This window comes from Phocoena sinus, chromosome 6, assembly GCF_008692025.1.
Source record: "Phocoena sinus isolate mPhoSin1 chromosome 6, mPhoSin1.pri, whole genome shotgun sequence".
Lineage (NCBI taxonomy): Eukaryota > Metazoa > Chordata > Mammalia > Artiodactyla > Phocoenidae > Phocoena > Phocoena sinus.
In genome coordinates, this window is record NC_045768.1 from 8,665,677 (window position 1) to 8,686,890 (window position 21,214).

The window sequence follows — 21,214 nt, forward strand, 5'->3', positions numbered from 1 at the left end:
TAACAAGAGCAGGAAATCTGGGACAGCTCCCAGGGTGCTCCTTTTAACCACACTTTTGACAATGACAATGAGTAATAAACTCTTCCGTCTTTAGCTAACATATCATAGATCTAAGACATAAAAGTTTAGGGTCTCTCCAGATACCTCGAAGCAGTTCATTCTTAATCCTCACTCTGCAGCAGAATCACCTGGTAAGCTTCTATACAAAACACAGCTGACTGTGTTCTAGACTCTAACCCAGAGACTCAGATTCCACGGTCTAGGGTGGAGTCCAGGCACCTCGTGTCTCCAAGGCTGCCCAGGTGATTCTGACGTGCAGCCACGATTGAGAACCACAGCTCCAAGCTGGTCTTGAAAGCAAAACATCTCCACCTTAATGTCTTGTGACAACTTGAAACGAGATATGCCCTGAAAGAGGCACCTTCCGAACTGCAGTGCCCTGGGAAAAGTCTCAGTCTGCCCCTCCTTGTGCCTCTGAAGAATTCCCCATCCCTTCCCTCCTAGAGTCAGCCCGAACAGCCACCCCAGCCTCCCTGGGCTCACAGCAGGCTGGGCTGTCCTCCTTGATGCTCAGGACAAAGAATAAAGATCCAAGCGTCTAAACTGCTCCAGATCAAAGCTAAGCAGAGCCGGGTTCAGCTGAGAACTAAGGCAACCATCGCACAACTACTTCCCCAAGAGGCTCCAACATGTAGTGTGTTGGGCTGTCTTCTGTTTTTGTTTTTGTTTTTAATTAGAAAGAATGTGTAATCCCACATTGGAAGAAAATAGAAAAAGACTGAAGTCAGCCAGTTCAAAAAAGCAAACATAGTTCTGCCCCCAAAACCTAATGAATACAACACACACACACACACACACACACACACACCGAAATACAAATCACTGCCACGTCTTCACACAAATGCTGAGTGCAGCTAGCAATACTAGTTTCCCCCTGATGTGTGGTGGGTTGGATGCCAGCTCTAGGAAGGCCTGGATCCTTTGTCTGGCTTTGTATTAAAATATGCTGTTCTTCTCAAAGTCTGTAAGAAGAAGGGCATCATGTTAAGAGTGGTGTTCTGGAATTCACACCATAGTTTTGACATATCCACCCCCCACACCCCTCTTCTCTGAAATCTGCACCCCACTCACAAGGCTGGGTCCTCTCAGCTGTTCTCGCTCATCTTGGCCACCTACTCCTGACCTGAGTCTCTGAACCAGCACCGGACACGGGTCTCAGCGGGGCTGGACTAAGATTTGCTGGTTCAGGTGTGGAAGGGGGCTTCCACGGCATCACGTAAATATGGGCCCTTCGGGGAGGCCAGGTTGGACCACAGGGGCAGACAGGACAGAGGGCAGGAGAGAGAGGAGAGGGGAAAGCAGAGGAGAGGGAAAAGCAGAGGAGAGGCAGGGAGCAGGGAGAGGGCTTGCGTCCTGCTCGGCTCTTCAGGCTGCCTGAACTCCATGCCACAGGTTCTGAAAGTGCCCCCTTTATGCTTGTAACAAATTCTTCTTCTGCCTATTCAGCTACTCGAAATGGATTTCTATTACTTGATAAGAAAACCAGAATCCTGTCTAAAATAACTGTAAAGCCTCGTTATCAACTGCTAAACATTTCCAGGGATTTTTTTTCGAAGACTAAAATCAACTTTTTTTCTCTTTATTGAATATGCTGTTTCTAAAAATATATGTATGCTTTTAACATGAATTTGTATGTGTTTTGCTGCGGCAACTGGCTTCAAAATCAGAAACAAGGCAACCACCAGCATCTGGTATCAACAGAAAGAAGGCTCTCTAGGAGATGTTCTCTCCCATCTCTGTCTCAACAGTGAGCATCTCCAGAAGAGGTGGCCTGGGCAAAGGAATCAGTGTGGCCAGGCCTGACTCAGGTGTGAAGGCGGTAGGCACCGACTGCCCACAGCCCTGCCAGAGGGGGCCAAATGCAGTGACATCCTCTGGAGAACCTAAACACCTGACTCAAAGAGTGAGCACCTCTGAGAATGGAAAGCTCCTGGATGCTCTCTTTAATGGGGGCTTAAATCAATAACGTGAGTTTATAGAGACTTCAAGAGAGAAACCGGAAAACTGAGTCAGTCTAACATGGCCGACTAAATCCTCCCCTCCCAGCCCCAGCATTAGTAGCACAGTGTAAAGAACAAGGTACAGACCTCCGGCTGGATGGCTTTAAACACGGGTATGTCCATTAATGTGATCTGGCTCTGCAACAAAAGAGAATCGGGGTTAGAAAATACTGGAAACCAAAAACAGCTGTCATGTGACTTTGAAACTATACAGAGTAATAAAGTAATAAAGTTGTAATAAAGTACGACGCTCAGAAGTCATACTTTCCCCCTTGAAATAAAAATCAAGATAGAGTAAAAAATTGGGTAAATTTTGAAAATGCCTCGCCCATCCCTTCCCTCTTCATAAATCTTGATCCACCCTTCCTCCTCGAACATGAGATGAACTTCCAATTTAAGAATTGAGGGACTTCCCTGGTGGTCCAGTGGGTATGACTCCACATTCCCAATGCAGGGGGCCCGGGTTCACTCCCTGTTCGGGGAACTAGATCCCGCATGCATGCCGCAGCTAAGAAGTCCGCATGCCACAACTAAAAGATCTCGCATGCCGCAACTAAGTAAGACACAGTGCAGCCAAAATTAATTAATTAATTAATTTTTAAAAAAGAATTGATAATAGTAGTTTGGAGTGTGGGAGTGAAAGTAAGGGGAACATTTTAAGTTTGGATATTTTCGTTATTTGACTTTTTGTTTCAAGTATGAATTACTTTTACAATTTTAAAAAGTTGCAGACACCATATTATAAGTTAGCATGCTAAACAGAGACACTATCTATTACTGTAAAATTTTTTCTTTTTAAATTGTGGCTTATAGAAAGTGTACGTTTCTTCTGAAGCCTAAGCCTCCTCTAAATTATATGGTAAAGTGCTATTCAAGATGCATCCACAGACCAGTGTTGGACCATGAACTGTTTATTCCACCAGCCCACAATGAGATAATTACGGAATTTGAGAGCAAGCATTTGGAAACTTTTATAGCAATCCCCATGACATTTTTATTGTATTTTTTTAAAGTATCAGTCATTAACTGATGGGAAAGGAAAAAACTGGTCCTTTATCACAGCTAGCTTGAGAAGCACTAGTTCTGTCAATAGGGAAAACACACATCCAGTTAAAAATCTGTTCCCATCGCTAGAAGCTCATCAGGTGACAGTAAGAGAAAGCGTCATTGCTGACAGCTTTGCAGGCCAAGGCATGGACTGGGCTGACTTCACATGACCTATACCTATCTCCATATGTCACATGGGATGCCAGGAACCAGTTAACAGATGCTTCTGTGACAGGCCAGGGAAAGGAGAGATGAGAGCTTCTGGATGCCCACTAATGAGAGAAGACACCTGTCCATTGTACACAGGGCATCTGGGAGGACACGATGCACTGAACAGACATGGGCTCTGGAATCCACAGGGCTTGGGCATGCGTCTGGACACAATAACTTAAGAGCAATATTCTCTTTGACACATGACTTTAACCTCCCCCAGTTTCAGCTGCCACATCTAGAATATGGTGACAATAATCCCTATCTAATAGGATCGTTGTGAGAATTCAAGGCAAGAGGTACAGAATGCCTGGCACCTAATAGATGCCCTCTCTATATATGTATATGTGTACATATATGTGTGTGTACACATACAGGTGCCAGGCATTCTGTACCTCTTGTCTTGCATTTTCACAAAGATCATATACATGTTTACATATCATAATTTTTTTGGCAAAAGAGGAGTCACATAGATGGGCTTATGTATTGGCATATGAACTTATGGTTCCTGCCCAATACATGAGCTAGGAAATAAGGGACCATTAATTTGTTTGAACATCCGTGCTTCAAAGTTGCTCTAAAAAATACTTAAAGGAGGGCTTCCCTGGTGGTGCAGTGGTTGGGAGTCCGCCTGCCGACGCAGGGGACACGGGTTCGTGCCCGGGTCCGGGAAGATCCCACGTGCCACGGAGCGGCTGGGCCCGTAAGCCATGGCCGCTAAGCCTGCGCGTCCGGAGCCTGTGCTCCGCAATGGGAGAGGCCACAACAGTGAGAGGCCCACGTACCACAAAAAATAAATAAATAAATAAAACACTTAAAGGAGGCTGTTACATCAAGTCAGCAAATACTGTCATGAGAAAAAATCTCGTGTCAAGAATACATTGGAGAAAAATGGCAACACACATGGCATGTCAGCTGTAACCACAATCCAGGGCTTAGGTGCAGAATTGTGGTCACCTCTTGGCACAATTTAAAGGTGGTCCAAGATCACTGGATTTCTGGGAAACACAGGATGCAGGCCAAAGCATACCATCTCCAGGGCTGAGGAGGAGACGGAAATAAGGAGGCGGCTTCATCCCTCCAAGGGGCTGGTGCTCATCATGGGCACTGAGGTGAAATGCCTCCACTAATGGAAGCTCAGCAGAGACGTGGATGGCACCAGGGAGTCTGAGCTCTTCCACCTCTGGGTCCACCCACCTGTGGCAAGCAGGCCCTGGACGTCAGCACAACATGAGTGGTTACTATGTGCTGAAGCCCGCGGGCTTGTGTGTCTGGCCCAGAGCTACAGGGCCTTAAGCTCCGTCCCAGGCAGTGCAAATAGACTGGCATTTCTCCTGCCAGACCCATGCAGATTGTTAGCGAAGTGCTCCTCACACGTGGATTAATTCTGCCATCCTGGGGAAGAGAAAGGCCTTGTGAAAACAGGAGATTTCAGCTGAGAGCTCACAGGGCCTTGGAAATCTCTCCTGCAGTTCAAGTTAACTCCCAATCCGGAAGAACCAGCAGGATGCTTGTAATGTCCCTTAGGAAAAGAACCAAAAGTCTGCTAATATGAAAATGAGAAAACTTCCTTTCCATCCTGCCATCAGTTCTAGGGTTTGCTACTGAATTTCCAAATGATGTATTAAAATAGTGACTTTATTTATTTATTTATTTATTTTTTGCGGTACACGGGCTTCCTACTGTTGTGGCCTCTCCCGTTGCGGAGCACAGGCTCAGGAGCCATGGCTCACGGGCCCAGCCGCTCCGCGGCATGTAGGATCCTCCCGGACCGGGGCACAAACCCGTGTCCCCTGCATTGGCAGGCAGACTCTCAACCACTGTGCCACCAGGGAAGCCCTAAAATAGTGACTTTACATGTCATAGTTTTTTGGATGGTCCGAGTTTCAAATATTCTGATTCCCACTCAGACCATAAATCAGAAAATGTGTTCAGGTATTTTATTCAAGACAAACCACAACAGAGGACACGAGACTGAAAATAGAATGGTTGGTCCCAAACACACAATCAGAGGGTTTTCAGAAGAATCTCTCCTATTTCTATCTTCTCGATTCTGGCCAAAAAAGATGCAGTGTCCAGAGTAAGAATACATAGATAGATAGGTAAAATCATCAGATTATAAATTTCATGTCATTTTACTACAAAGCCAAACACACGTAGAAAAGGTTGCTGATGAGCAATCCTTCTCCAGAAGTTGGAGGCAGGCAGTTTTACCAAAAGGGAGGATGTGGGTAGGAGTGGGGACCGGAGGGCGAGGTCAGGTCCTGCCCCTTTTCACAGCTGGCTCCCAGGCTCCTAGGGGTGTGGCACAGCCTCAACAGAAACACAAGACAATGAGGCCCTCGTGGTTCCTGCCGTGGTGAGGGCACGTGCCTGTGATGAGGACACTCAGGAACAAGTCTCTTATGGCTTCTCCTTATTTTCAAAAATAAAGCCTTAATACGGGCTATCCAATTAAGCTAGTCACCTGGCAATGCCTTCCTTCACCCTAACCCCTTCTCCCACCTCCTCCCTCCTAGCCCAGGGCCCCCTACAAATCCATGATTTTTAAGGAAATGGCCAATCTCCACATATTACAGAACGTTTCTGTAGAGATGAAGCTTTCAGAATGGAGAGACCTAGTGGATCACGTCACAATACAGCCCTACAGAAAAAGAGGAGGTGGCTTTATGTGGATAAATGACAGCAAATTAGCCAAAAAGAAAACAAACTGGTTTTTGCATATGTTGAATGTAGTGTTTTTCCCTCTAACAGTGACTGACTAAATCCCCTCTTCCCAGCCACAACCTTATAGTATAAGGCTCTCCCCGAGTCCAAATAAACAAAGAAAGCTGTTGGCAAATCAGTGGTATGTCTCATAATAGAAGATATCTTTCAATTTGCATTTAGATCAATCCAAATGAGCCCCAGGAGGGCTCACGGAACAAAAAGTAATCAGCTCCAAAGATACATTCCTGCTTCTACTCCCAGAGCTGCTGTGTCTGACAATTTTAGAATCATAGTCAAGGAAACACAAACTAAAGAGGAAGACACCATTTGTGGTCCATCAGTGCCATCACAACTAACGGGACTATGAGTTGCTCAGTTCTTTTTGGAAAGTAATCTGGCAGTAACCCATAAAAAAAAATTCTTAACATTTTATTTATTTTTTAATGTCAAACTTACAAAAAATTTGCGAGAATAATATGATAAACTCTATAACCTTTCACCTAGCTTCATTATTAACATTTGGCCTCATTTGCTTTATTTTTATGTATATAATTATATACATATATATCTATAAAATTATATACACACACACACATTTTTTCTGAACCATTTGAGAGTAAAATACAGATATTATGACTCTTCACCTCTTAATCCTTCAGCATTTTATTTCCCAAGAACAAGATGATCCTCTTACATAATGATAAAATTATTATACTTAGGAAATTTATCATTGGTACAACCGTATTATCTAATATACAGTCCACATTCAAAATTTGCTAATTATCCCAATACTGTCTTTTACAGCAAGCTTTTCTTCATCCAGGATCAGGCACTACGTTTAGATATTATCTCCTAAAAATTGAAATGAGCATACTATTGACACAGCAATACCAATTCGTACAGAAAGAAAAGCACTGGTATATAAGAATAGAGAGAGAAAGAGATCTACATTTAGATACAGAGACGCATATAGATGTTTACTGAACAATTATTTGTAGTAGTAAAAATCTGGAAGTAATCTAAAAGGCCATCAAAAAAGGAACTTGTTGAAAAAAATTATGGTACATGCAGACTCTGGAATATTATGCAGCTATTAAAAATAGAGGATTAAATCTATATATATTGATCTAGAAGAATGTCCATGATCTGCTGATGACAAAAACAAGTTCCTGCTTTGCTTTGTGCTCTGCTTCCAGCCACTGGGGAGAAGGACTGAGGTCTAGCTGCAGAGCACCCCACTAAAACTATAAGGACCTTTGAAATGATCTTAACCCTTTTGACCATAAAATGACACACATTAACAGGAAACCACATTAAACAAATGCATGGTTTGATGACTTAATTATAAGACGAACACCTTATAACCGTCATCCAGGTCAAGAAACAGCCACCCCAATCGATGGCAGAATGGACCCCAGAAATGTGGTATATACACACAATGGAGTATTATTTGACCTTAAAAAGAAAGGAAATTCTGACACATGCAACAACATAGATCAACCTCAAGGACATTATGCCAAGTGAAATAAGCCAGTTACAAAAAGACAAACAAACACTGTATGGTTCCACTTATATGAGATACCTGGAGTAGTCAGATTCACAGAGACAGAAAGTAAATGGTGGGGGCTGGGGGGATGGAGAGTTGTTTAATGGGCACAGAGTTTCGGGTCTGCAAGATGAAAACAGCTCTGAAGACTGGTTGCACAGTAGTGTGAATGTACTTAACACAACTGAACTGTACATTTTAAATGGTTAAGATGGTAATTTTTGTGTTACATATAGTTCACCACAATTAAGAAAAAAAAAGGAGTTCCTCCATGTGCCTTGTCCCAACCACAAGTCCCTCCCTCCTGTCAAAAGTAACCACTATCTTGACTTTCATCAGGTTTCTCTATAATTTTATCACCCAAGTAGTTTACCAAGACTATATCTTGGTATTGACCATTCTGGGTTGCCCCGGCATGACCAAGAACTTGCATTGAGTGCCAAGATTTATTTATTGGATCAATGGAATGTCACATACAAGGGGGAAATCTAGTTCAGAGTTGGGTCATCCTCCTTGTCATTGGAATGCTAGAATTCCTCAACTGAGTTATGAACTTGGTTGGGGGGGATTCCAGCCAAGATGGAGTAACAGTATATTCTTTCAATATGTAGGTTTGAATCTTTTTTTATTTTGTGAACATCTTCTTAAATTATAGTTTAAGTATTTGTTCAGTTTCCTTGCCTTTTATTCTCCTCTTTCAGGGATTTACATTATCTGTATGTTGGATCTTCTTTGCTTATCATTAATAGTTGTCACTTTTTTTAATGTATTTCTTTCTTTCTTTCTTTTTTTTTTTTTTTGCGGTACATGGGCCTCTCACTGTTGTGGCCTCTCCTGTTGCGGAGCACAGGCTCCAGACGCGCAGGCTCAGCAGCCATGGTTCATGGGCCTAGCCACTCTGCGGCATGTGGGATCTTCCCAGACTGGGGCACGAACCCATGTCCCCTGCATCGGCAGGCGGACTCTCAACCACTGTGCCACCAGGGAAGCCCCCAATTTATTTCTTTTTTATGGCTGCGTTGGGTCTTCGTTGTTGCATGCAGGCTTTCTCTAGTTGTAGCAAGCGGGGGTTACTCTTCGTTGTGGTGCATGGGCTTCTCACTGCAGTGTCTTCTCTTTGTTGCAAGGCACAGGCTCTAGGCGCACAGGCTTCAGTAGTTGTGGTACGTGGGCTCAGTTGTTGTGGCTCGTGGGCTCTAGAGCCGGGCTCTAGATTGCAGGCTCAGTAGTTGTGGCGCACAGGGTTAGTTGCTCCACGGCACGTGGGAATCTTTGCGGATCAGGGCTCGAACCCATGTCCCCTTCATTGACAGGCGGATTCTTAACCACTGCACTACCAGGGAAGTCCTATCACTTTTTTCAAAGTCTTATTATCTCTTTCTTCATTTATTTTGATCTTAAAATTTTTCCTCCCTTAAGGCATTTTCTGTTATATTTATCTATTCTTGTGTTCCTTCTACTTCAACATTCATTTCCAAAATAACTTTTATTTTCAATGCTTTCCTAACTCTGCCACCTCATTTCTGAGATTTTTCTATTTCAGACTTATGTTGTTCATGTCTTACAGTGTGATCTTAATATCTTCTCTTGGCTTATTTTGAAATAGAAAGGTTATAGTTTTTATCTGTTTTAAGGCATGTCTTTCTGGCATGCTTTCGTTATCTACAGCATTCTGTCCTTACTCTTTTTTTCTTATAATAACTTTGAAAGACTTGATATCAATAATTTTCTGTTGCTTATTTTTATGTAAAATTAGTTTTCCTAATTTTCTAGAGGGGAACATGGTTCAGGGTAGCTTTTCTAACTTCATACAGTTCTTCTTTTGGTTACTTTCATGTAGTGTTCAACAACATGCAGTTGTTTTTTGAGATTTCACACACACACACACACACACACACACACACATACACACACACACACACACACACATTTATTTAGACCTCCTTTTTCCTTAACTTTCCCTATCCTGATCATTTTCAGTCCATTCCCATACTGAATTTCTCTCTGATATGGAGCCTTCTTCTGGAAGTGAGCCCTGGTCAGTTGGTCTCAAGAGCTCATAGGGCTAGTCCACAGATCTCTTCCACCCATCCATTATCTGAGTGGTCAAAATTCCTGTCAATTTCAGTTGCTATTCTCACATTAATCTGCCGAACTTTCCAGTGAATTCCTGATGGAAATTCTGGGGTTCTCCTATTCTCTGGTCTGTCAAATGCCCCAATACTTACTTCTGCTTTCTCTTATACTGAAGCTGATACTCTGCAGGTCTTTTTGATACTGGTGGAGTATCCCCAGCCATTTGTATTTTGGGCTTGATAGGGATAACTTGACACCTAATTTTATTGTAAATATTTCTCACGGGTTTCAGGGTTTGCTATCTAGTTGTTCTGGATGTTTTTATGTGGGGATTCAGGGAGAATAAAGAACTATGCTGCCGCCACCGCCATCTTCCCAGAATCACTCAAATGATTTTTTTATTGGACTCTTGTGTCTGGCTTTTTCCTTTCTTTCATATTATTAGACAGGAAACTAAAATACCAGGTGGTCTGGTTCAGTTCCAACACCTGGCAGCTCCAATACTTCCCCAAAGACCAAAGACCCCAGGGGACCTGGCTTCACATCTAAGCTGAAGACACGCTGGCTCTGGCAGGAGCAGCCAAGTGTTAGTGCTGCACCCTCAGAGCCTTCACTGCCCTTCCCTACAGTCTTCCCAGACTGGGCTGGGCTGAGCAACACTCTAGGGCTGAGACTAGAAAACCAGGCCCAAAATCTCACCAAGGGGTCTGGCTGGACAATGATGTTCTAGGCGCAGCCTAACTCTCTGCCTTTCCACGTGGGGAACAACTTTAAAGGGATTTTTAAACCTCATTATTGCTTCATTCCTTTCACAAAGCTAAAAAACACAGCTCAAAAATACAACAAGCAGGGCTTCCCTGGTGGCTCAGTGGTTAAGAACCTGCCTGCCAATGCAGTGGACACTGGTTCGAGCCCTGGTCCGGGAAGATCCTACATGCCACAGAGCAACTAAGCCCGTGCGCCACAACTACTGAGCCTGCGTGCTGCAACTACTGAAGCCCGCACGCCTAGAGCCCATGCTCCACAACAAATAGAAGCCACTGCAATGAGAAGCCCGCACACCGCAACAAAGAGTAGCTCCCGCTCGCTGCAACTAGAGAAAACCCGCGCACAGCAACACAGACCCAACGCAGCCTAAATAAATAAATAAATAAATAAATAAATACAACAAGCAGACAAAAGCAAATAGAATATAGAAGCTAAGCCAGCAAGGTCCATGATGTCTTCTAAAGGAGAGAGATGCACTATAGTTTTGTGCCTGAGAGGACAGACTAGCACTACGCTGTCTAATACAGTGGTCACTAGCCTCACGCGGCTATTGAGGATCTGAAATGTCACCAGCACTCTTAAGTTTAGAAGACTACATTGAGTTTTGAAGATTTAGTGTGAAAAAAGAATGCAAAGTATCTCAACAATTTCATGTTGTTTACAGGTTGAAATGATAATATTTTAGATACAGCAAGTTAAATAAAAAATATTTTTAAAGTAATTTCACCTTTTTTAATGTGGCTACTAAAAATTTTTAAATTGCATATGTGGCTCAGATTATATTTCTACTGGTCTAGAATGTCAGAAGCCCTGGTTTTAAAGCCCAGACAGATAACGCCACTTACTGTCTGTGTGAAGAGGTGATTTTCCTCTCTATACTGGTGACAGTATACTGGGAATAATAAATATGCCTAATTTGTAAGGCTGTGGTGAAAAGTACATTAGATTAATGCATGTAAAACATTTAGCACAAGACCTAGACAAAGTAGGTGTTCAAAAGTGGGAGCTGCCCTAGTTATCACCATCCAGCATTAGGTGAATAATCAGGAGATGAAGGTTTCAGACCTGGCTCTGCCCACATCTGGCTATATGATCCGGGTTAAAAAAACACAATCTCTTAGATCCTTAGTTTCTTTCTTAGAAAATCGGGAGCTAATAATCTGCCTCATCAGGTTGTTCTGAGGACTGAATTCTTCTAGTCAACGTGTACTATGAGGGAGGCACTATTCTGGGCAATGGGGAAAGAGCCGTGAAAGAGATAAAGTTCCTGTCCTTCAGGAGTTTGCATTCTAGTGGAGGAGACAGACCATACAAAACACTATTACAGAATGTAATGTAGGGCAGTCATTAGAGATATGAAGAAAACAGAGCAGGGTCAGGGAAGCATGTGATGTACAGATGCTACTTTAGCCCGTGAAATTCCTGTCTAGGGCTGACATCTGAACAGAGACTGGGAAACATGTGGGAAAGAGCCATTAGGACAGAAGGAAGAAGAAGCACAGGACCCTAAGGCAGGGGGATGCCAGGTGAGTCTGGGGAAGAAAGAGGCAGCTGGCGTGTAGCTGGGGAGCAAGGAGATGGGGCAGGAGAGGAGGTTTGGCCAGACCACGGGGCCCTGGAGGCTCACGAGGAATTCCGGATCTCATTCTAGTATAAGGGAGCCCCTAAAGAGTTTTACACTGGTTTTAAAAGGATCCCTCAGACACACTGAGGGAGGTGACATATGTGCCAGGCTCAGCATGGCCTGGCACAAAGTAAACGTGGGAGCAAGCGATGGCAGAGCAAAGAGATGGGGCCCACTTAGCTCCATAGACCCCTGGAGGGCACCAAACCTGTTACAGCAAGGGGACCAGGAAAAAGTGGGCACGGCCGGAAATAATTCCGTGGTTCTGCAGAGAAATGCAGCCCTGGGCAGCGCTTGCAATCAGGTCACCCCAGAGCTGACGTCCTCCCTCCACCGTCAAAGTGTACAAGGAAGAAACCAGGTCATGGCAAAACGAGGAGCCAAGCCTGCTCCTCCACAACAAAGAAGCACAGGGTCCGACCAGCAGCAACACACTGGCTGAAGGAAAAACAATTCTTTTTAATTTATAATTACAGAATTTGTTCAAATAATATTGTCTATCATTGCAGAAAACAGTCATTGTAAAAATATAGAGACTAAAAATAAACAAAAAGAAGAAAAATTAAATTCCAATTATTTAGAATCCTACAACCAGAAACTATAGTAAATAATATGTTTGGCTATATAGGTATCCACGTATTTAAGAATATGTAAACATCGGATCTAGACCTCTTCTTATGCAAATATAAATATGTAGGTGTTGTGCATGCTTTTTAAAAACGGCACTATTCTCTGTAAGTTGTGATGTAACCCAGCAGTCCCCAACCTTTTTGGCACCAGAGACCGGTTTCGTGGAAGACAATTTTTCCAACCGGGTGGGGAGGAGCGGACGGTTCAGGCGGCAATGCGAGCGATGGGCAGCGGCAGATGAAGCTTCGCTCGCTCGCTCGCCCGCCGCTCACCTCCTGCTGTGCGGCCCGTTTCCTAATAGGCCGCGGACCGGTACCGGTCCTCAGCCCAGGGGTTGGGGACCCCTGCTGTAACCTGTTCCTTTCACTTACTATTCATATATATTGTGTACGCCTTCCGAGGTAGTTAAATTCCTAGATAGACAGCTTCCTGTTTTTTTTTTTTTTTTTTTTTTATGCTGTACGCAGGCCTCTCACTGCTGCGGCCTCTCCCGTTGCGGAGCACAGGCTCCGGACGCGCAGGCTCAGCGGCCATGGCTCACGGGCCCAGCCGCTCCGCGGCACGTGGGATCCTCCCCGACCGGGGCACGAACCCGCGTCCCCTGCATCGGCAGGCGGACTCGCAACCACTGCGCCACCAGGGAAGCCCTCCTGTTTTTTTATCCTTCAAAGTTATTTATTATTTTGCTTTCATATAATTATATTATACATTCCTTCCTTAATTCTTTTTTTAATTTTGATCTTTATAGCAATGCAACAAGTATTAAAATTAATTTTGTAATGCATCTGTAACCAGATAGGTACAAAGGTTTTTCTGCTCCAACAATTTTTCCAAACCAGGTACTATAATACACCTACTGAAAATATTTGTGGGTTTTTTTTATTTTTAAAAACTTTTTATTGAAATATAGTTTATTCACAATGTTGTGTTAGTTTTAGGTGTACAGCAAAGTGATTCAGATATATATATATATATATATATATATATATATATATATATACATATATATTCTTTTTTTACATTCTCTCCCATTATAAGTTATTACAAGATATTGAGTATAGTTCCCTGTGCTACACAGTAGGTCCTTCTTTGTTGTCTGTTTTATATAGAGTAGTGTGTATATTTTAATCCAAACTCCTAATTTATCCCTCCCTGCAGACATCACCCTTTTTTAACGCCACATGGTATTTCATAAAGAATACTTTATTCGGCAATCCCCTATTGTTGGATATACAGCTTGTTTCCAATCTGAGCAAACAAGCCTGAGCAGTGACCCCCTCGAGCTCCCCGTTATGGTGCCCAGCCACCCACATCAGTCCTGTTACTTACAGCAAACTCCTCGGGAGTCACTTTCAGGACATCGAAGACAACGGCATCGTAGCTCTTGCTGGCATAGTCGCAGCCCTGGCCCTCCAGAGAGTCTGAGCTGCTGCTGCCCTGCAGAGGACAGGGAGAGATGGGGCCGCCTGAGCAGTCTGGCTGACTCCACAATCACTGACTCCCAAACCTCAGAACTGAGGATGCAAGCGGGGCAGAACGGTACAATGATAAAAGCTTCTGTTGTTTCGTGCTTTACCCTATTCCAGGCACTGTGTTAAGCACTTCATATGCATAATCTAATTTAACTCTCGTAACAACTCTCTGAGTACACACTATTATTATTCCCATCCTATAGATAAGGAAGTAGAGGCAGTGCTACTTCCCTAATGTATCTCACCTAGGAAACTGAAGAGCCGGAACGTGAGCCCAGTTGTATATCTCTCTTACCCCTCAATCATACGTGCCCTCGCTCACTACACCCCAACTGCTTCCAGCTGCCTCTGTGGCGGGGGGGCGGTGAAAAGATACAGCCCACCCTTCACATCTTAGGAGGCCTGAGGAGATCACCTGTTTTGTTATGGTTTTCAAACATTACCTGGTTTCACCTTTTTTTTTTTCTACTTAAATTCATTTCAGGAAATTATTATACAAAACGTTAAACTGACTCTCAAGGCTTATTTCATGTAGGGGCCACTTGGAATTCAAAGCCTGTTAGCTGATGAGGTGAGAGGTAACCGGCCAGTCTTGGAGACGGCGTGAAAGTTATATTTAGTAGAGCCCCTTGTTAAGAAGAACACCGGGAATCCTGCATGTAAAGGAAAGGTCTCCTGTAAAAGAGCAAGTTAAACTCCCCAGATGTGGCCAGTTACATGAAACCCAACACTGTAGGCATCCCAGAATGCTGAACATACCTTCTCTTCAATTTTACTTAATTCCATCAAATTCTACTTTGGGGAACCAATAGAGCTTACCACCCCAAAACTGTGCCCTGTTCATAAACGGTTTTATTCGTCTCAACCTGTGAAGAGGGATTTTGTGGTTTCCATTAACCTCAACATCTTGGACCGGGATTTAGAGAATATGCTTTTATTAATTCCCCGTTATTTCACTCTTTCCAAAATGGCTATATCTGGAAAAACTTTGCAATCTTACTGGAAACTAGAGTGTTTTTAGGCTAGGGAGGGAAACCAATAGTCAACAACTGAAAACGTGAGGTTAAAAGGAGGAGCAGAAACTTAAACCTGTAGATTTCAATAGGCCTCTGTCATTTAAAGGCTACCAAAAACTCTAAGATGATCTTAAGAAGCTCTGAGCTCTGAAGTCAGACAGGCCTGCTTAGAATGCCAGCTCCACCCAAGCTGCTGTCTGACCTCTTCACTTCGCAGAGCCTCAGCTACCATCTGTAAAATGGCACCATTAGAACCCGCTCCCCAGGGCTGTGGCACAGGTCATACAAAATGAAGATTACAAAGCAACTGGCAGGATCCCCTCCCTGGGCGATGCTGATTCAAGGGGCCTGGGTGGGCTCAGGCATGGCTATTTTGAAAGTTCCACGGGCAATGGGACATTCTCCTCTGAGGAGAATCTGTGTTAAACTTTTGAAAAGTAATAAAGATTAATCCTGAATACTTCTGGAACTGGCCATCGATTCTACCCCTCGGTCTTACAGACCCTGAGCAATGGCTACCAATAAATCATTCTGTACTTCCATGTTCCCCTTCCACGGAGCAGCCTGAAGCAGGTGGCGGGGCTGACCTTCTTCCGGGGAGTGTAATGTCATCGTGGTCAGGACCAGTGGCTCCAGAGTCACAGAGGCCTGGCTGTGAATCCCCACCCACCGCTGACCAGCTGTGAAGCCAGTTCATTTGAAGCCAGTTCATTCACTGCTCCCTGCCTCAGTTTCCTCGCCTATAAACTGGGAGTGAAACAACAGCACATGCCTGATGGGGTTATTGTGAGGATTAAGTGAGATCATGCCTGTGGAATATACAAAAGAAGTGCCCGGTATACAGTTAAGCACTAAATCATGGGTGTCTATCTGTATAAACATGTCACTCAGTCACCAAAATGTATTGAGCACTTCAATTAGACATGCATTCATTTGTTCGTTCATTCAACAAATATTTATTGAGCTCTCACCACGTTCTGGATACACATATACATGTGTATTTGTATATATACACATATATGTAGATATATATAGTATATGTGTGTGTTTGCACACATATGTGTATGTATACATATATACACAGACGGAGGCTAAAAAAGAAAGAAGTTTTACTCTAGACGGAGTGTAAACTGTAAATGGAAAGAGAAGTCTGATTCCTCCAGTTACCAGACAGAGTCCATTCCTGGAATTTCAGGTTTTATAACTTTCCTGTAACACCCCATTGCACCTGCCCCAAACATACACACTCATACAAGCGGTCTTATTTAATCAAAAGTTGTCCCAAATACATTCAGTGGTAGCGGTGGAGGTGGTGGTGGTGATGACGACACAGTAACTTTATTTAAACGTATACTGGCGCCATCTGGGAATTTTAACGGGTACCCACAAGTCTGCTTTCAGAACCAGAGATCAAGCTAAGGAATTTTTTTAAAGGGTTATAAGAAATGGATTGGTTCCTATGAATTCTAGCTGATTGCACAGGATCATTTCAAAAGCCCAGCTCGACCATGAGGGCCTTGTGAGTTCAGAACACGGAGCACCCCCTTGTCCGTTTATCACAGGAGCCCAGCGTTATGCATCTGACACGGTGGTCTCCCCAGGCCTCAGATGACACCCCCTCCCCCGCCTGCCTCTGTTCTATTACAGAACTTGGAAAGCAAACTCCCAAACCCCCAGGGCAGGGGCCCGAGCCCAGGCCACTCTCGACCACCAGCCCTTACAGCCATTTCCTCCTGAGCAAGGTAAATAGGAACACGGGGCCAGCTGGAAGCACTTCTGTCTGACTTCATTCCAGAATGTGTGACCTATTTATAATCAGCCACGGCTTTGCTTGGGAAAGGTCTGATCCCTTCTTGCCACCAAAATGGAATGTGGCACTTGCTACGACTGGACTAGGCAGGTATTTGTTTTTCTTTGAAGAGAACGACTTCAGAAAACACACTGATCCTCAGGACTGACTGCCTCCCAAATCTCACGCCTGGCATGGCTGGTCGGGAGGGCTAAGAATGGTGGCATTCATGGAGGCCTGCAGCCCCCGGGCCAAGACTCAGGGGGCCTGGGTCAGCTGCAAGGAGCCCCGGCCCACCCACCCCACCCACGGCCCCGGCCCCGGTCCCGCAGCCCCAGTACCTGTGGAGTGGCAGAGGTGACCAGCACGCTAGCCATCAGACCATTCCTCTTGTACATAGTCTCCAGGCCACAGGGAGCTTCAGGGCAGCCTCTGTCGGTGACATAACCTGTCTGGAGAAGTCCTGCAAGGCAAAGGGGCTCATAAAAACCAGCCTTCAAACCCAAGCTAATCCCACCCTGGGAGAGAGTTGTGCTGGACTTGAGCTTGTGACCCCAGAGGAGACCTTCAAAGAAAGGTTACACAAGCTGGTGGCCTTCAGGTTAAATATGGCCCACAGATGTAGTCAGCTAGGCTTGTACAGGTTTTAGTATGTTTTAAATTAATCACCGACATTTAAAAATTGGAAGGTTTCACACAGAATTCTGGATTTGTGACTTTTCTGGCAGCACTGGGCCCCATTCCTGCATGACGGCCGTCAGCTGGGCTGGGCAGCGCTGCCCCTTGTACTGGTGCACTTACTGGAGCAAGTGCCTTTCAGACCCCATCTGGCCTGTACAGCAGCCACTTGGGGACCTGCCTGGCTCCTGCAGACACTAGAGTTTGTGACCTTTGTTTTAAAAAGAAGGCAGGTGAAGAAGACAAACTGAATCTACCGTGTTTCACTGTGCACCAGACCATTCCATCAATAATAATAATATGGATACTAGCTAAGACTCAGAGAGTTCTCGCCACGTGCCATGCACCTTACTTACAGTAACTCCTCTAATGCTCACAACAGTCCTTGGTAGGTCCTGTTATTACCCCCACATTCCAGGTGGGGAATTTGAGGCACAGAGAGGTTAAGTAACTAGTGCTTTGGTGTCTTTGCTCATGCCGTCCCACCAAACCATCATTATTCAGGACCTGGCTCAAATGTCAAATGTCATCTCCCCTGGTTATCGCACCTGGACCACTCAAACAAGAACCAGCGCTCTCATACCAATGTGTACAGGCCCCTAGTAGGGCATTTATCACATCACTGAACATCAGAGCACTGTAGCCACCACCAGCTTTTTCCCAGGAGAGTGATCAGGATGTAATGGGGAAAGGAAAGGAGAAGGCAAAGGGACCAGCTGGAAGCCAACTGCAATTACCAGGAAAGAGACGAGGGTCCTCTGAGCTAGAGTGGCAACAGTGACACCAAAGAGAAGGACACAGGCTGAGAGACAGTAAGGACAGAAATGCAACAGAAACTGGTGTAGGGGGAGGGAGGACCCACTGAGGATGCGTGACTTCTGGCTCGAGGTGTCAGAGGCGCAGCAACTGTGGAGAACAGTCTGGCAGTTTCTTAAAAAGTTAAACATCAACTTTACCAAATGACCCCACAACTCTACACCTAGGCAACTATCTTTAAAATAAATGAAAACATATGTCCACACAAAAACATGCACATGACTTTATTCATCTTAGCCAAAAGCTGGGAACTAAGTGCCCACCAACTGGGGAATGGATAGACAATGGGATATCTCCATACAATGGAATACTACTCAGCAATAAAAAGAAATGGAACACTGATACAAAGTATAACATGAATAAACCTCAAAAACATCATGCTAAGTGAAAGAGGTCACACAAAGGATTGTACAATATGAGGCCATTCTTATGAAATGTCCAAAAAGCCAAATTCATAGAGAGGGGGAGCACAACAATGAGAGGCTGGGGTGGAGGCAGGACTGACTGCAAATGAGCACAGAGGATTTTTCTGGGGTGATGGAAATGTGCTAAAACCAGATGTGGTGATGGTTACACAGTCCCAGAAATCCACAAAGCCATAGGACCGTACACTTGGAATGAGTGCGTTTTACAGTAGGTAAATTAACCGCAGCAAATGCAGCAGCCACCAGCTGTCTCATGATGGTGACCTGAACTTACACATTTAACTCCCCCCTTCCACATCCCTTTGAAATAATCAAAGAAATATTAAAATACTAAAAACAAACTGTATTAGCACACGATGACAGACAATGGTTATTAATAAGCAAAAACACTTTCAGGATTTCCAGGGGCAGAAGAGATGGGCCTCACCAGTCCATCCCATCAGGAAACTTACACAAGCCTCTTAGATAGCCTCATCCACCAGAGGACAGACAACAGAAGCAAGAAGAACTACAATCCTGCAGCCTGTGGAACAAAAACCACATTCACAGAAAGATAGACAAGATGAAAGGGCAAAGGGCTATGTACCAGATGAAGATAAAACCCCAGAAAAAACAACTAAATGAAGTGGAGATAGGCAACCTTCCAGAAAAAGAATTCAGAACAATGATAGTGAAGATGATCCAGAACCTCGGAAAAAGAATGGAGGCAAAGATCGAGAAGATGCAAGAAATGTTCAACAAAGACATAGAAGAATTAAAGAATAAACAGAGAGGAACGATACAATAACTGAAGTGAAAACTACACTAGAAGGAATCAATAGCAGAAGAATGGAGGCAGAGAACGGATAAGTGACCTGGAAGACAGAATGGTGGAATTCACTGCTGTGGAACAGAAAAAAGAAAAAAGAATGAAAAGAAACGAAGACAGCCTAAGAGACCTCTGGGACAACATTAAACACAACAGCATTCACATTACAGGGGTCCCAGAAGGAGAAAAGAGAGAGAAAAGACCCGAGAAAATATTTGAAGAGATTATAGTTGAAAACTTCCCTAACATGGGAAAGGAAATAGCCACCCAAGTCCAGGAAGCGCAGCAAGTCCCATACAGGATAAACCCAAGGAGAAACACACCGAGACACATAGTTATCAAATTGGCAAAAATTAAAGACAAAGAAAAATTACTGAAAGCAGCAAGGGAAAAATGACAAATAACATACAAGGGAACTCCCATAAGGTTAACAGCTGATTTCTCAGCAGAAACTCTACAAGCCAGAAGGGAGTGGCATGATATACTTAAAGTGATGAAAGGGAAGAACCTACAACCAAGATTACTCTACCCAACAAGGATCTCATTCAGATTCGACGGAGAAATCAAAAGCTTTACAGACAAGCAACAGCTCAGAGAATTCAGCACCACCAAACCAGCTATACAACAAATGCTAAAGGAACTTCTCTAATTGGGAAACACAAGAGAAGAAAAGGACCTACAAAAACAAACCCAAAACAATTAAGAAAATGGTCATAGGAACATACATATCGATAATTACCTTAAACGTGAATGGATTAAATGCTCCAACCAAAAGACACAGGCTTGCTGATTGGATACAAAAGCAAGACCCATATATATGCTGTCTACAAGAGACCCACTTCAGACCTAGGGACACATACAGACTGAAAGTGAAGGGATGGAAAACATATTCCATGCAAATGGAAATCAAAAGAAAGCTGGAGTAGCCATACTCATATCAGATAAAATAGACTTTAAAATAAAGAATATTATAAGAGACAAGGAAGCACACTACATAATGATCAAGGGATCAATCCAAGAAGAAGATATAACAATTATAAATATATATGCACCCCACATAGGAGCACCTCAATACATAAGGCAACTGCTAACAGCTATAAAAGAGGAAATCGACAGTAACACAATAATAGTGGGGGACTTTAACACCTCACTTACACCAATGGACAGATCACCCAAAATGAAAATACATAAGGAAACATAAGATTTAAATGACGCAATAGACCAGACAGATTTAATTGATATTTATAGGACATTCCATCCAAAAACAGCAGATTACACTTTCTCCTCAGGTGCGCACAGAACATTCTCCAGGATAGATCACATCTTGGGTCACAAATCAAGCCTCAGTAAATTTAAGAAAATTGAAATCATATCAAGCATCTTTTCTGACCACAACGCTATGAGATTAGAAATGAATTACAGGGGAAAAGAATGTAAAACATGCAAACACATGGGGGCTAAACAATACATTACTAAATAACCAAGAGATCACTGAAGAAATCAAAGGGGAAATCAAAAAATACCTAGAGACAAATGACAA

The 21,214-nt window shown here is 43.8% G+C and overlaps 1 protein-coding gene across 23 annotated transcripts in view; it reads right to left on the reverse strand.

Moving 5' to 3' along the window:
- RALGPS1 (Ral GEF with PH domain and SH3 binding motif 1) overlaps positions 1–21,214 on the reverse strand; it is a 283,690-nt gene that overhangs the window by 223,349 nt on the left and 39,127 nt on the right. For all 23 annotated transcript variants that reach the window (XR_004350480.1, XR_004350479.1, XM_032635811.1 and 20 more), the window contains 3 exons: positions 17,289–17,410; positions 14,000–14,107; positions 2,148–2,198 (listed from right to left, as the gene is read on the reverse strand). Coding sequence is in view for 21 of the 23 variants with exons in the window: in XM_032635811.1 (XP_032491702.1) it covers positions 2,148–2,198; positions 14,000–14,107; positions 17,289–17,345 (216 nt within the window). In the remaining 2 variants the exon portion in view is untranslated. The remainder of the gene's footprint in view (positions 1–2,147; positions 2,199–13,999; positions 14,108–17,288; positions 17,411–21,214) is intronic.